The sequence below is a fragment of the Curcuma longa genome, chromosome 4, assembly GCF_044706935.1.
Source record: "Curcuma longa cultivar G26 ecotype Majalengka, Jawa Barat chromosome 4, ITB_CL_G26_1.1, whole genome shotgun sequence".
Taxonomy (NCBI): domain Eukaryota; kingdom Viridiplantae; phylum Streptophyta; class Magnoliopsida; order Zingiberales; family Zingiberaceae; genus Curcuma; species Curcuma longa.
Window position 1 is genome coordinate 7448427 of NC_133864.1, and position 16726 is coordinate 7465152.

Consider the following 16726-nt stretch of genomic DNA (forward strand, 5'->3'; position numbering starts at 1 on the left):
TTGCTGATGTTTTTTTTTTTGGTCATTTTGTTTCTTCCAAATTTTTGGGGTCAAGAAAGCTAATATTTAAGGTTAGGTGCTGTTTCTTTTGATGTTTTATTATTAAAAAAAAAACTTTTTGCGAGCAGAATATTGGATGATGCTTGGTATTTGAAAGATTAATTTATATACAAAAATTCACTATTCAATGATCATTTCTAGCGATTTTCTATTTCTAAATCATTTCGAAATCAACTTAGATCCTTCATCCTGCCCTTTCTCAAAATTAGTTTGAATAAATCTTTTTTTTCCTTGAAATAATTCTTCCTTGTTTTCAAGAAGTAAGAATTTCATGAATTTCTTTGATCAAAGATAAGAAAATAAGTGCTTCGGGGTTATGGTACGGTGGAAAATTTTCATGAGATTATGAAAAAAAAAAAAAGAAAGTGATAAAAGAGATAAAATTTGAATTACATATTTAAAAATTAATTTTTATATATGTATGAATTATGTTTTAAATTTATCTAATAGGCTGTCTATTTATAAATTTATCTATTTCCAAAATTAGTTGTATAAAATTTAAGTATTTACATGATTAAGAAAGCAAGGGAAAAAATCAAGTGAAAGGAAAAAATATGTATATATATTTATAAAATTCAAAATCCTGAAGCCTCAACCGAATTTTAAAATGAGATATTTTTTTATATTTTATTTTTTCTAAAATACTGGGCCGACCGGATCCGGCCCATGTCGACGACTCCAAGCCCGATCAAGTTTAAACCGGTAGGGGAACAAATCAAAAGCCGTCGCCCCAATGGAATTAACCAGGATCAAATTAAATTGGCAAGGAATAAAAGAAAATCCAGCCCCCTTCTCGGCTCCAGCTTATACCGTCGCCTCTATTTGCACTTCGGCAGCGAGCAAGCAGGCGGGCGGGTGCAACCCATCTCCGCCGACAAGAGCCCTACTCGTCTCCACTGCCGCTCTGGTGGCCGATTTCCAGATCGGCCGAAGCGTTGTCGTCTCCTCTCCAGCCTGATACTTTCTTCCTTCCTGTTGTTGGGTGGGTTGGGCTACTCTCTGCCACCTTTCTTGACGCCAAAGATCGGAACTTTGTAGTGTTTGTTGTCGCCACAGTTAGTTAACTCTTGGAGATTGATGGGTTTTCTTTGAGGAATTTTTGCAATAAGATGTTTCTGAACCAATATTGCTTTCCTGGGCTTTTGTGGTAAACTAGCTAGAGTAGATGGTGGATTTAGAGTTCAGGAACCAGTCTTGTTTCTGTATTTTAAGCGCTATACCTTTTTGCATGCCTTTGGTTTTATGAGGTAACCTCGCTGCTCCAATATGGTAGAACGAGGACGCGATCGATTGCTGAAGTTTAGGGTTTCTTTGGCCTAGTCCATAACTAATAAACTGTAGTAGGAACGTTATGAGCGCAGTGTGAGACAAGATACAGACGACATGTGATGAAAATGGAGAACAAAGAAATATCGTCAGGACATGAGGGTAGAAGGGAGTAAGGGGAGCAGGGGTGATTCTTTTAGAATTTGTACTTTGAAATTTGAATTTCATGAAGTGCGTGTTTGCTTTTTGCGCCATCATTGCTAAAAGTTATACTGAAATTTTCTTTGAATGTGATGGTTACTCATTTAGGAAGCTAGAAGTATTAACTCATGTTGCGCCGTCATTGCTAAAAGCAATATTTAAATTTTCTTTGAATGTGATAATTTCTCATTAAGAACCTAGACGGATTAAGTGACAAAAGCAAATTTATACACAGTTTCAGTTGGTTTTTCCTATTCCTATTTATGGAATGATAGTTTTTCTTTTTCCTACCTGTGACTCCATTTATATACCTTTTACATAGTGCTGCATACTAAATTTATCATGATGGAATATTTATTATTATTATTTGGAAATAATGATAGCAAATGCAAGCTGGATTCTTCATGATTATATAGATGACATAAGTGGCTATTATTATCTATCTTGAGAATGAATGCATTGCTAAGATTTTCCATATGCCTACAGAAGAGAGTCTTAAGTATAGATCAAGAGATTGAGAATGCCTGAATTACCTAATTTTGATGGCTTATTAATGTACTGGAATAGGAAATAGATATTGGTTTCATAAAGTTCATTTAAGTTTTATTCATAGATGTAGAATTGAGAAACAGCATGAGAGCTAATTAATGTTTGTGGAGTGACATGCTTACCTTTTTCCTAAAGAGTTAATGTTCCAACAATATGATCTTGGTTGCATCCATGGCTTACTTAATACTCAATTTCTTTATTGATGGGAAAGTCAAATTTCTCTGTCATCTATTACTCTACTTCACATGCTCTGTAAGCATACAACCCTTATCCTATTTGATTTCAGAAACAGATGTTATGACAATTTTTTAGTTAATCATGATTAGCTAACTTTTCATAGATCAAATGGACAATACATGTTGCCTTTAATTTTATTTATATCCTCAATACGTGCTTTCCTTTTTTACTTCTTGCACACTAGATTGTGATAAACCTTCATTTTACTGAGATGAAGGAATTTAGCTAGCACTTGAATTAATTGCTACTTTCACATGCTGGTTAACTTGTAAACCTTTTTGTCAGAAACCTCTTGCTTCAGTGAGCAGCTATCCATAGAGAGACATGAGCGAGGCTTTCAACAACCAGATATTAGTTGAGAAGCTTTCAAAGCTCAACAATTCACAACAAAGTATTCAAAGTATCCTTTGTTTCAAAGTAGCAGTGTGTATCTTATCTATTCATTCAGGTATTGAAATTGAACAATCAAGGTTCAAATTCTAAGCAAAAGCATGCATGATAACAAGGTCATTTTTTTTTATATTAAGGTTTATGACACACTGCTTTTTTTGGTAATAGATATCAGTGAATTATGTAAGGAATTTCCTCAGGTTTCTGCTGAATTTATCAATGTCCATCTTTGTTTTGTTTTGTTCATGTCTTCTTGCTAGACTTGCATAATATGGTTTCACTTGCATCAAGTGTGTCCCACACCATAGTTTACAAAATTGATCCATCCAGATCGTATCAGGACAGTTGGATTGAAATCAGCCTTTGTTGATTCGATTTTTTCAATTGCTAAAGCATAAGGCAATAACCCTTAGGCATGGAAGTATACTGGAGGAAACAATCAAATAACCTTGAATCTACTTGGGGTAATTTGAATTTGGTGGGAGCAGATGAATTGACCAAACTGTTGAAAAACAAGAATTCACTCAATTTTGGTCATATAAGTGATGAATGAGGCAACTAGTGACGACCATCTCTAGAATGTTATCACTAGCTGTCAAAGACCAATAAGAATCATTTCCCAATAACATGGTTTGGCTACATCATTGTGGTCTTCATGCCAAAATTATATCAGTTGCTTCAACTAATGGCTGGTTGGATTGCCCATTGTCATTGCTTACTCACATAGAGTAGGACAATCTCATAAGGAACAAGGAAAAGGATGTTGAAAACCCCTATTAGATCTCCTTTATAAATTTTATAACTTTAGTTGAATTGGTTCAATTTAGTTGAAAACAATTCTCTATTTAGCCATGTTTAACCCAATTTATTCTTGGTTCAACCTCAGTCTACCTGTGTTTTAAATTGAATCAACTCATATCAAACCCAACTTTACCAAACCCAAATTCACTTGTAGAGGAGGGGAGGATGTGAGTTTGTAGCAAGGTTTGAAGTATCATTATGAGTGGGGGTATTGGTTCCTAGCATGAATAATGCTTGTGCTTGTACAGTGCCAGTGTGTCGACTTGTGGTGCATTGGAACCAAGGAGGAAGAAATCAGAAGGAGCAGGAGGAAAAGAATAAAAATGAAAAAAAGTAGAAGAAAAAGTGGCAAGGATTTCTTACTTAGATGAAGCGTCACTCCAAACCTTGGGAGATTGCCTCACCTCTCATGACTTCATGTAGAAGAAGATCATGCCTCATCCTCACATGAGAAGTCTACCTCACTGCTCGCAATTCATAAGAAGATTGCACCTCGTCCTCGCTTCCCGGTGACCTGTTTTGTATGATTGTGAGGAAGCCTCATCTCCACCACTGACCATTTCATAGATTGTGTGCTGGTGGCAGGGAAAATAATGCATTTTGTCTATGGCAATCGACACAAAATAGTATTTTAACAACAAGCTGTTAGAATTGGTTCACAATTTTTTTCTTGCAATATATTATGATTCACATGCAAACAATACGTTTTTTGTTTTTTGCACATGAATCAAAATTTAAAAAAATATACACATAAATGCTAAATCCAACTTAGAAAAAGTAAATCTAACCACTGAGGATGATGTTATACTATAGAAGTATAAATGTCAACAATTGAATCTCAATGTCAATGATGGCATAAAAGAAGAAAATCTTGTTATGTGGACAGTCTAATTATTGCCAAGTTGGATTTGACACCTAATAATAATTGAGAAGAATGAATTACATTGGTACACAAAATGATAATTTGGGCGAAACTAATGATGCCTTTGAATCCATATCGTGCCAAAGTTGTTCTCCGTTTCTCTTTTCATATATCATGGTCATCATGAGTTGATCGCAAAGGTGTAGTCAAAAATGATTTTTTTTCTTCTTATTTCAAGCATATGAGGACAAAATTTTCTAGTGCACATATTGTTATTATTCAATAATAGTTTACTCCATATGTAATGATATGCTATTAAATATAGTATTATGTTCTCTTACACATTATAGGATATCAAAATCATTTGAATAATGCAGTTTGGTTTTCATATTTTGTAATAAATTTTACCAAATCCATTCATCTCATTTGACAAATTTGTTAAACAGTGCTTTAGTGCTTTCTAGTACTTGCAATATCAAGATATTTCAAGAAGAAAATGAATGAGGAATACAGATTTACTGTAAGTAGTGAACTTGCAACAATATGATATTTTTATATTTTGCTCTATAGATTATGATAATAATATTGATAGTATGATTTAAAAATAACATGGATCATATCAAATAGTAATGATATTACTATACTATTTATGCCCTTAACTAAGGTTGGAGCCAAGAAGCTGTCTTAATGCCTAGCAACTAGCACTAGATGGTACGAAAGAGAAAAAAAACATTGATACTCACTCTGTAACTTAAAGGGAAAACTATTCTTGTATCTTTCGATTTGTCGCTAAAGAGCATGCGCAAGGCATTGAAATGACTAGCAAGACAACTGAGGCAAGAAGGCCAAAAAATAGTAATTGATTTTGGCTTTCTAACATTGCATGTGTTATTATGTTATTAAGAGTGATTAATATTTGTATAAGGTAAGCACTTTTTTTTTACCTTGATTAACTTACTATGTTCATGTATCACTACAGCCTGTTGGTATTTAATGATGTGCAATATGCATATTATTCTTTTTTTAAGTTCTCTTCATTTTTGAAGATTTTCTACTGTTATTTAGTGTACCTATCCTAAAAAATTGATATGCTTGCTACATAAGTTTCTTGAGCTAATTTAAATTTCTAGATGTTCCTAAAAAATTGCTTATAGTGGATCAACAACCAAAGGCGCTTTGCTCCTCTTACCATGTACCTGCTTTAGGCATTTAGGAGATATGATTGCCAAAGGTTTACTCTTTTGCTTGGATTCATAATGAAGGTGTGAATGCCTGCTGTAAGTTAGCATCTGCCAATTCATTGAAGAATGCTCTGTTTTCCTCTTCAATTGGAATCACATGGCAAATGGATTGAGATGGTAATGTTAGATTTCTTGCTTCCATGTGTAGTGGATTATCATCCTTGATCAAGTGTCACCAATCGTTCATTGGTGCTCATGCTGAATTAATCATGATAACATGGGTCTACATCAATCGTTTCATTATTCTGTAATCTTGTCGATTGATTTCTAATGGAAGAACATTTTTTTTTTGTATGAACAAGAAAACCAAACAATTCCTTTCAAATCAACTTGATGACATGCTGCAGGTTTCTCGAAGTTCGAGGCCAACTTTTGAATTATAGTTGCCACCTCCATTATCACATGAAAGAGAGTTTTTTTATCTTTTATTATTATTATTATTATTATTATTATTATTATTATTATTATTATGATTTTAAAGCAACTAAAGAGTGATAGACTTAATTTCCCAGAAAGTTTTATTTATGTAAAATCTAATCGAGCCCATGCTGTATTGCATGAAACTACGTGACTCCATGAATCCTAAAACCTTCTTGGAATAAGCACCTTCCCTAGTTGAAATGAGTTATATTTTTAGGATTCATCTCGATCAATACCAACTTGAAGGACCAATAAGTGATTCTCAGTAGGCAAGTCGTATTAATATATATACACTATATCAAATAATCCTGTGTGGAAGAATAAGACATTTACTTCTCAATTAGACACTATAGGTTTTATTTTTTTAATACCCCTTCTTGTAGTTTACTTGTAAAAATAAAAACAATTAGACAATTAAAAAAAGGATAGTCTAATGTACGAAGCTCTTGCTAATACGGAGTCTTGGGAAACAGTTGGACTACATTGGGTCTATTGTATGCAACCTTACCCTACATTGCAAGAGATTAATTTTGCGACTTGAACCCGTGGCCACAAGGTCATACGATAGTAACTTTATTGTTGCGCTAAGACTCCCTTTTAATTAGACAATTAATTGAATTAAATTTTATGGCATTATCTCATACCAATGCTTACATGTTTCAGTATGTGTCAAAACATGCTGAAATAAATTCATTTGTGTTTTACTCGTTTAATTCTCTTCATTTAGATTTTCTACTTTTAATAAAACTATCAATCAGTAATTAATTTTAAAATAATTTTTCTAGTTAAATGTGTGTAGAGATTTACTTATTTAATATAAAATGAATTATTTTTTGGACAAACAAGCTATATAAATAATTACCATTACTTGAATTCATCTTAACATATCAGCGCAACATGACATGATTGACACAGATAGCACAATAAAAATTATCCATCTTGAGCAATTTTGTGTTTTAGTAATTTATTGGAACAATAGGGTTTGTCCATTCTAGTTGGCATGGTATGAGATTTCATACCATAGATAAACCTGGTGTATTAGATTTCTTTTGACCCACATTGTAACACAACATCAGGAATCCTTCAAAGTTTGTTATTACATTAGGAATACTCAAAAGTTGTTGTGACAGTCTTTAATGTTTAATCCATGATATCCATCTGCATAAAGACTTAGACTACCAGTTAAGGCGCCTAAACAATCTTTTCTGCAACAGTCTTTTCATGTATGTGTGTGTGTGTGTGACGTGTTCACTTGACCTCAGTTCCCTTTCTGACTTCTGAGTCCTGAAGATGCCTAGTTGGTAGTATGTTAAGACTAGAAGAAGGCCTTTTTCTCAAGTTGCCAAGGGTATATTCAGCCTCTGCATGGTTTTTGCAACTATGCATAAACAATCTCCACCATAGGTGTAAAGACCCCAAATAGTGGTTAAGGTGGTTTACTTTCAGGTGGCCTTAAAAGAATACTTATGAGACTTATTGTAATTGATAAGAGGCTTCAAATTTATCTTGTTAAAAGAAAAAAGAACCTCGATAATGATATTTCTCACAAACTTAATTAGGAGCATTTTCTTTTTTGTTTTTATGGTTGCTAGACTTCCTCCCTGTATACTTGGCAGTTTTCTGCCTTTTGTCCTGAAAATATGATATTTTTATTTGGTATTCCCATGTCATGTGTTTTCCTGCTTGTTCCTAATCTATTGCATTATTAATTTGTTAACAATTGAGATCTGATTTAATTTTAGTAGCTTAACAATTAAAAGCTGATTTAGTACTTTTGACATACTTCATATTTATTTTTCCCTATTTAATCGCATTATAGTAAGTGCAATACCTGTTTGCTGTTTCTTAACTGAAGACTAGCCTTGTCAAATTGGTGTGTTATTCACCGGAATAAAGCAAAAAATATAGTTGAAACATGGGATGAAGCTTTCAACAATTCTCCAAATGAAAAAAGAGTGCCTTTTCTATACTTGGCCAATGACATCTTACAGAATAGTAGACGCCAGGGAAGTGAATTTGTGAATGAATTTTGGAAAGTGCTTCCTGGATGTTTAAAGAATGTCTATGAGAATGGTGAAGATCATGGAAAGAAAGTGGTCAATAGATTGGTAAGTACTTGTTACATTAAATATCTGTGAATTTTTCTGGAATCAAGTTTGCGTATGGCATTTGGAATATTATTATTACAAAAAATGGCGCTATATATCTTTTTACACAAATGGTGAGTATGCTTAGTTATGTTATGTCTGTTGGTTAATAATTTGTTTAGTTTTTTTAAATGCTACAATTAAGGTAATCTCTTTTGGTATGTCCTTAATGGCCACTAATAAGATAAATCCAAGGTGCATTATTGATTGATTTGGGGAAACATTGAATGAAATGATTCATCTATGCCCATATTTGGTTCATGCCACTACACCCCATTTGTTCATTTTCTTTGCCTTAGCGCTTCTCTAAATGTTTCATCTCTGGACTTCAACTTCTAGTAGATCAAGCATGTATGGGTGTTTAAAGTGATATGCTTTGAGTACATAGATAGTTGCAGAAAGTAGTATGATTTTTCTCTGACCGTATGCAACTGTTGGTACATTAGATGTTTAGTGTGGTTTCATGTGTTTTCTTGATCTTATATCCTGGTCTTATATTCTTAGTGATCCTTTCAGTTCCACTTGTCATAATTTAATGTATCTCTGACTAATAAATGTTCCAGTTAGACGACGTGAAACTATGACAATCGTGCATATCAAATGCGGAAGAGGAAGATCAAAAAAGATTTGGTTAGTAATAATTAAATAAGATAAAATTTATTTAAATATAAATGATGATATAATAGGGGATAGCTCAATGACGTAGAAGGATTCATATAGCCAACTCCACTTAGTGGGATAAGCCTTGGTTGTTGTTGTTTATCATGTAATCTCATTTAAATTACCTTGTTTCCACTGACATTGGTTATCATCTCTAGACAGATGGAAATTTCATTTTTATGAGTACCCTATTTCTCTCTCTTTGTAGCTAGCTAATTATGTATTCTTTTATGAGATTTTTTTCATCTTTTGTTCATGTAAAGTTAGAGGCCTTGTGCTCGCGCACTAGAGTGCATAACTATCTATGCATGTGCCATGGAAGTCTCAGATAAGTTTGCTATGGTGCTCGGAGAATTTGGGTTCCATATATAAAGTTTTATGACAAAAATTCAAAGAGTTTACCCATTGTTGTTGCTGTGTACTTGCAGAGAGGGCAACAAAATCAGTGAAATAAAGGATAATTTGCTGACGTTTCTTTTCTACCATTCTAACTGAAAATTTAGCCTCTCTCCTCCAAATCAGTGGTACAAAAGAAAGGCAGAAGAATGAAAAATACATACTTGAAAGAATAAGAATACATACTAAGTGTAGAAAACAGAACAAAATTTCATGTTTTGTCAAGAAGGAAAGGGAACAGTGAAAAGAAGATTATGGATTGGAGTATTTTCTGGTGTCTTGATTTTGTGCTTTCAGTCTAATATAGACTTCTTGAAATCAAAGTCAAATAGATGTTAGGTTCATTACAGTTGGAAGAGCAAGCATAATTTCTCTTCATTGCTTTCAACATCTATCTAATGACATGCCTTACTAAAAGAGGACGATTTTACCTTGTTATTTTTTAGATGCTGCCGATAGTACATGCCTAGTATCTTATTATAACTTGTTTTGTTTTCTCAGTCAATCATGTAGGATCCCACCTTTCTTGTATTACGGTTCTCTCTCATTCACAAATCTGTCTCTTTCTCTCACTTTTAATGATGTGGGCTTCCATTTACAAAAAATTCCCTTTGCCTCCACAACAAATCAAAACTCTATTCTTCATTGTTACATTTGTGATTATCAAATTCCCATCTGATTAACGATTTGAACTTGCGGCACTAATTTAATGGATTGAAGAAAGACTGCTAAGCTTCCGGTCACTAATTCAATGGACAGACCAGTTGCCGATTGAGCTTCTGGTCACTAATTTAATAGACAGATCAGTGGGTTACTGGGACCTAATGTGGTCTGATCCTTTCTCGGGACCCTGCATTGGCCGGAGCTTCGTGCACCGAGCTGCCCTTTTATCAGTGGGTTAACCGGTATTTGAATACATATATAATATGTAATATGTATTAGGAAAATAAAATGTACACATTCTTAAAATAAAAACATTTTGGTTCAACCCAGATCAACGAAGCTTTTTTGCCTTTTTAATCTGTGAACTGATTAATCAAAGTTCCATTTCTAAAATTCTTCCATTTATTATCTTTGATAACCATCAAATTCAATTATTGCAACTATCTTTATTGGTCTTGACTCTCAGTCAGGCTGCTTTGCTGAGGAACTCATCAAATTGACAGAGAATTCTTGAACCAGATCAGTATCATCAAATTCTTGAAGTGGCAAGAGTCTGACTATGTTGTTCTTAGCTCCTCAACAGTGTGGATTTTCAATTGCTTTGAGTTTGTTTCATGAGTCGGTGGAGAGTAAATGAGATTTCCTTTGGCAGAATATGCCCAATACTAATGTTCTTACCTTCAATACTCTTTACTCAAAGATACTTATATTGCATAAAAAGATCTTATAGGCTTACTTGAATACCCTCAAAGGAAAATGACAAGGATGTTAGCTCTACTATTCAAGAAAAAATGGGATGAACTCACACATTATTCTCTTTCTGCAACAGGTCATCATGTGGAAAAAGAAGCAAGATGTCTTCTTTGTGGCTAAGTTTCTATTTGGTTACATCCTTCATTTGGAGATCAATAGTAGTTCATCAAGTTCTTCATATGCAGTGTTTCACAATGTTGTCTTGGTTTTTGAGTGATATGTTTTTACTCTATCTAATGATTGATCAAATCTTGTCATTGATATGCATGGTGGTTATGGTGGCGAATGAAGAGAGTTATTATGCTGGATGTGGGCGTAATAGTAATCATCTTGTCCTTGTCCACATCGTAGTCATACCAAGCCACCTACCCAAATCATTATTTGCAGTATGATTATCATGTCGTTTCAACATGCTCCCCTCTCCTTATAACCATTCTAATGTTTCTGATTCTTCATCGACTCTAGCTATGAATTTGCTGCAGTTTCTCATTCTGGTATGTCTTGGTCAGATTCGCATCAATTCATGTCAGTTAAGTTGTCATGGTCTAATTGGGGTCAATTCTTTGAATTGTGGATGGTATATTTCGCCCAACATGCATGATCCTAGCAGATGTCAGAGAAGAATATAACTAAACATGACCTACCTCTATGCAAAATTAACAAAACCATGAATGCCTAGCCCAAGAGTCTGGAGGCATGGCAAGGAAGTGTGCACAAAGTGTTCGAAGAAAACAATAGAAGTAATATCATCAATGCATCTCATAGTTTAGGTTTTTTTTTTTAAATTTCTTTCTATAACCTATCACAATGATAATTAATTGCTTGTGAGTGGTAAAACTGGGTGGAGATTCAATTATTTGCTTCATATTTGATGTTTGAAACTTCAGATACACATCTAAAGATAGTTGTAAGAGTACATGGTAAATTAATGCTCCCACATAAAATACAATTGTTTTTGAAAGTCAAGTCTTAGTTTATCTAGACTGACTGTTATCTTAAGATTGGCGCCTCTCTGTGTTAGATGTGTCATCATTTGCATACCCATTGTTGTTAAAATGGAAATGCAAATATAGTATTAGTTGGTTTACTAATCCGTGTAAGAGAATGGTGATATAATGCTGCAACTTGTTGGATAATTTGATAATTTTGTTGTGCTCTTGCATTTCATTTGATGACTTCAGGTAGAGATTTGGGATGAAAGAAAAGTATTTGGCTCTCGTGGGCGAGGCCTAAAGGATGAGATCCTTGGTACTGTGCCTGTTCCTGTTTCAAACAATGGCAAGAGCAATTCAAATCCCATCAAATTAATTCGTAAGGATGCTAATTCAGTGCGAGTAGTAAGTATACATTTAACTTTTTTAAGCTGCCTGTCTGTTTCCCCTTGATGGACTCAAGTATTTAACCATTCAAAGCAGATTTATAATGTTCATTCCTTGTGGACTATTTTTCATTTTCAGAAACTGGCTATCGGAGAAATGCCTGAAAAGATAGTGACTGCGTATCAGTCTGTGCTTGATGAACATTCCAGCGAAGATACTGCTTTAAGCAAATGCAAGGATGCTGTTCAAGTTCTGGAGAAGATGGAAAAGGACATTGATGTTGCAGGTAAACAAGGTCTGTAGTGTGGTTTTATGCCCGCGACTATTTTTGGAGCCAATATTTTTTTCCTTCAAATAAAACACTATAACAAATAGAAAGGAAATTTAGTAAATTACAATTATAAAATCAAACTAAAAATTAATAAATCATATTATTAAATTAACAACCTATTACTTTGAATTATATAACTTAATAAATTAGAACCATGAAGCTTTAGTTACTTATTAATTATATAATCTATCATGTAACTTTTATAATATATAGATAATAGTTAAAATAACAAAACCTGCTACTTGTAATTTTAAGTTATAATATTAATTATCTAAACTACAACCTATATAAAGTTATGTGATTAATAAAATTATTAATCAATTTTAAGAATAATTAATCAATATCATTAAAATTGTAACTTCTTGCTAATTAGTTTCCTTCAAACATACTCATACAATTAATAATTAATTAATTAAGTTTTAAAATAACAAACATTGTTTAAAATTTAAAAATTAATAATTGCTCTAATTTTTATACAATAAATCAGAATTAAAAATTGTATTCTTAAAATACAAAAATTACAATTAATCAACAAGAACTAATCAATTTGTAAATTAAACCCCATTCCGTCTAACATGAAGAGCTCTAATCAATAACTTGATTAAATGTAAACGTTGATTAAATAAATTTATTTGTTGATAAGAATAAACTATGATTAAACAATTACTAATTCGTATTGATTAAAATAAATAACTATGCTTCATCAATTAATCAACTAAAATAAACTTTGATTAAAATTTAAAAAATGATTAATCAACTACCAATCCCCTCTTCTCCCCACTCACTCACCTTTGTTTATAAATTATTTCCTCTTTTTTACTTTTTATTTTCGTATGGATAATTCTGGACCAATTAATAACTTCATACCAAGTAATAATTGCCATACCAATTAATAATTTTTCCACCCTTCAGAGATTTCCAAGACTCGTTACTTCAAAGATACTACTAGTCTACTACACTAGATTTCTTTCTTCTGTTTTTCTTTTTGTCTTTTGTTTGTGTTGTTGTCTTATGCTGTGATCCTCTTTGATGATGGTGTTTCTGATACATTACTGTTCTTGATCAGGTCACAAACAAGCACCAGCATTTATAAGTGAGCTTCAGAACCAGGAAACGGTACTTAAACAATGTAGTGAACAGCTAGAAACTGCAAAATCAACTAGAGCTATGCTGGTTTATCAGTTGACAGAAGCTCTAAAAGAACAGGTGTTGCTTCTTATCTACCTCAGGTTCTTGGTGATAAAATTAATCTCTTCTAATACATTTCACTTTCTACTCAAATTAAATATTCCAGGAATTTAAGCTGGATCTCATCAATGATCAATTACAAGTAAGGAACTTGTTTTCTCTTGTGTAAACTGATTTTAATTCGTCATTTATCCTTTTTCTTGGTTTTAACTAATATTTAAACATATTGTTACTAAGAATCGTACCAATTTTTAGTTGGGAACTCAACAGAAGCAGTATATCTTAATTATTTCCTGATTTTAACATATCACTTGTCAAGTTCAAATACAAAATTCTACATTTGTTGTGTATGTACTTGCTCTCTGGTTCATTAGGACATCATTGATATTATGGAAGTTTCAACAGAAATGGACCACTTAAGTTACTTTTTCTTGTGCTTTGGCATTGGTCGTGTGTAAATTAATGCAAGTAAAGAGACTCGTTTATGGTTTTATAACTTCTGGATTATAAGTCAGAGTTACTTGATACGTTCACATTGATTCTGGACTCCTTGTCTGTTCAAAGTTCTATTTGCTCTGGAACAACATTTCCTAGTTTTGATGAGATTACCATGAGACGATGAAATTTAGAGATGAATTGTGACTTATGATTGCTTTTGACATAAATATATTATGTTGACGTGAATTCTTCTTGATAACTTGGTTGACAGTTTTTCATATAATTTCCAGATTGCCCATTCCCTCAGTGATCATGCCAGTAGCATGCGACAACGAATAGGCTTGGGTGTTGGGGCAAGTGGTTTTGACCCTACCTCTATGGCACACCCGGCAAATATTTCATCAGAAGCGAAGCCCCTAACAGAATCAAACCTGGTGATATCCATCCCTCAACTTTTACCACCAAATTCAGCGACTTCATTTGCTGGCAGCATAAGCAGCACAGAAGATGATCACAAGAAGGCAGCAGCTGCAGTTGCTGCAAAGCTCACTGCATCATCATCATCGGCACAAGTTCTCTCTTCTATTCTGTCTTCTTTGGCTGCAGAAGAAGCTGCTTCCATGGGTAAAAGCCTGAATTCCCAAGTCCTCTCTGATGGCCAAGCTATTTTCCCTTTGGAGAAAAAACCCAGACTTGACAAGCTGATCACCATGCCCGATATGAGCAAAACCTCCTATTTTGGCCAGATGCAACTGCAACATCAGTCAATTCCATTTGTAGCTCCCCAAACCTCATCCGTACAACTGTCCCAGAGTAATCAGGCACATCCGACTTTTGCACCACCACTGCCACCTCTACCACCACTGCCACCGCCGCCTCCGCAGCAGTATGCACAGACAAGTGGAGTAACAAACGTAGGGCCTTATGCATTTGCAGGCAATTCACTACCCCCTCTACCACTATCCCATATGCCACTGGGGTTCACGAGACCCAGTATCCCACCTGTACCTCCACCACCACCTCCACCATCACAGCAGCAGCAGCAGCAGCAGCAGTTGCAGTCAACCTCAATGGGCTTCTACCAATCTCCTGGCGTCGGGTTCTACGGCCAGTCACAGACGGCTCCAACTGCCCAGCCGCAGTGAAGCTGTTACATTGAGGGTTTTGCACATGCCTGGCATGGCAGTCTTCCCTCCAGTTCTCCTATGTATACTATCAATAGCTTTAGTGTATCGAAGATTGATAAATTAGGACAGAGCAATCCAGGCAAGGCTGGATCAGGAGCACTGGATTATTGGGCAAGTTTCGGCAACATCAACCCATAAGTCGAACCCATTGACAATGGGGAAAATACTGAATTTGTTGTAACCCTAACCAATCTACACAGATTGTGTTTGATCCTCTTTTTTTTTTAAATTTATTGCACTTCTTGTAAGGGATGGTGACTCACCTACAGGTGTGGTAGAGTTTGCTACAAGTTTTCCCCAAGTTATCCTTTTGCTTAGATGAGGTTGCTAATTTTCATATAAGGAGGTATAAACCACAAATCACTCATTAAATCAATTTATCTAATTGTCATAATAATAAAATTGCAAAAAAAGTTCAAATTCATAATTCTATCTGATCCATAGATGCAAATCTCAGCAGTGACCAAATGCTACGAGGTAATCTAACCATTATTATTAATTATCCTTAATGTCATGAGAACAATTCATATAACAAATTGACTGCTTCTTCAACTGCTACTACTGAAACTCATATGAATTTTCATTTTCTTTCTGTTATCGTTTTTTTTTTCCTTTGATCGAAATGAACTCTCATAATATAATGATCAAGTGCAAGAGTTGATGCCTTTTTATTCTCATAAAATCTATATATATGTATATATAAGCATCATGGGAAAAGTAATCTTCAAAGCTGAAGCTATTATAAAAAATGAGATCCATACGATCAAAGTCATCGTCGTCATTGTCAGAATTAATCCGATAGACGAGGAGAACAAACGACTGCACGGTGATGATCGTAATGCTGCAAGAGTAGGTCAAAGAGAGCGCACTGATGATCACTGAAAGAGAAGATGACTTTTTCTTCGTCAAGTGAGGAGGTGAAAGACTTTAACTGATGATCTCTCGGCGTCACTGATGAGTAGGAGGCCGAGTTGAAATTGGTGATCGCATTGGGGCCTCTCAGCATAATCGCAGCCAAATCATATGCAACAGAAATGCCAATCACTCATAAAAGAAAGAAAGAAATAAAGAAAAAAAAAGGAAGCCAAAACTTGTTGGCAGAACAAACTTTGTCTTCCTTTCTTGTTGTTTGTTGGATTCCTGAAGTTCTTGTCCCACAAATGAGCCTCAAACTTCCCTGTCCATCTATGCTTGAAATTTAAAAAATAAATAAATAGATACACTATGGAAGAACAGAGTTTGTTAATTAATTAAATATACCTGGTGACTCCTCTGAACACTGAGGTTCTCCTCTTGCTTGGAGTCTTGTTCTTTGAGTTTTCAGGTTTGCGAGAAGGAGAACTGGAAGGAGATGGAGAAGTCACCATAAAATCTAGTGCTTCAGCTTGTTATAATTAATTCAAAGAACAACACATGGATTATTTATATATATAGAGGTGGAGGATGAACTTTGAAGGAAAGGGAATTAAAGAAATTAAATGAAGTTAAATTCCTTTAGTAGGTTTTGTTTTTAAAAGATTTTTGCTTTTAAAAGAGTTTTGATCAAAACAAGATCAAAATGTCACCTGAGTACCAACTCAATTATGTCCCCTAGACAAACTTTATGTCATTGTCGAT

The 16726-nt window shown here is 34.1% G+C and overlaps 1 protein-coding gene across 2 annotated transcripts; it reads left to right on the forward strand.

Annotated features, from left to right (window-relative positions):
• Positions 1-838: 838 nt before the first annotated feature.
• Positions 839-15426, forward strand: LOC141827996 (uncharacterized). Of its 2 annotated transcripts, none has more exons than XM_074715344.1 (8): positions 839-1042; positions 2599-2713; positions 7888-8135; positions 11828-11983; positions 12104-12260; positions 13363-13502; positions 13591-13626; positions 14213-15426. In XM_074715344.1, exons 2-8 carry the CDS (start codon positions 2638-2640, stop codon positions 15065-15067), a joined length of 1668 nt encoding a protein of 555 aa, XP_074571445.1. In that variant the 5' UTR covers positions 839-1042; positions 2599-2637; the 3' UTR covers positions 15068-15426. The 2 variants fall into 2 exon arrangements, with proteins under 2 accessions (XP_074571445.1, XP_074571446.1); XM_074715345.1 differs by having other exon boundaries at positions 12104-12251.
• The last annotated feature ends 1300 nt before the right edge of the window (positions 15427-16726 follow it).

Bases quoted from the DNA above. Each gene is read 5' to 3' on its own strand.
- LOC141827996 (XM_074715344.1), top strand. From the start codon at position 2,638: ATGAGCGAGGCTTTCAACAACCAGATATTAGTTGAGAAGCTTTCAAAG. The intron at 8,136-11,827 runs GTAAGTACTTGT...TGATGACTTCAG, and splicing joins AGAAAGTGGTCAATAGATTG to GTAGAGATTTGGGATGAAAG. The intron at 11,984-12,103 runs GTAAGTATACAT...TTTCATTTTCAG, and splicing joins ATGCTAATTCAGTGCGAGTA to AAACTGGCTATCGGAGAAAT.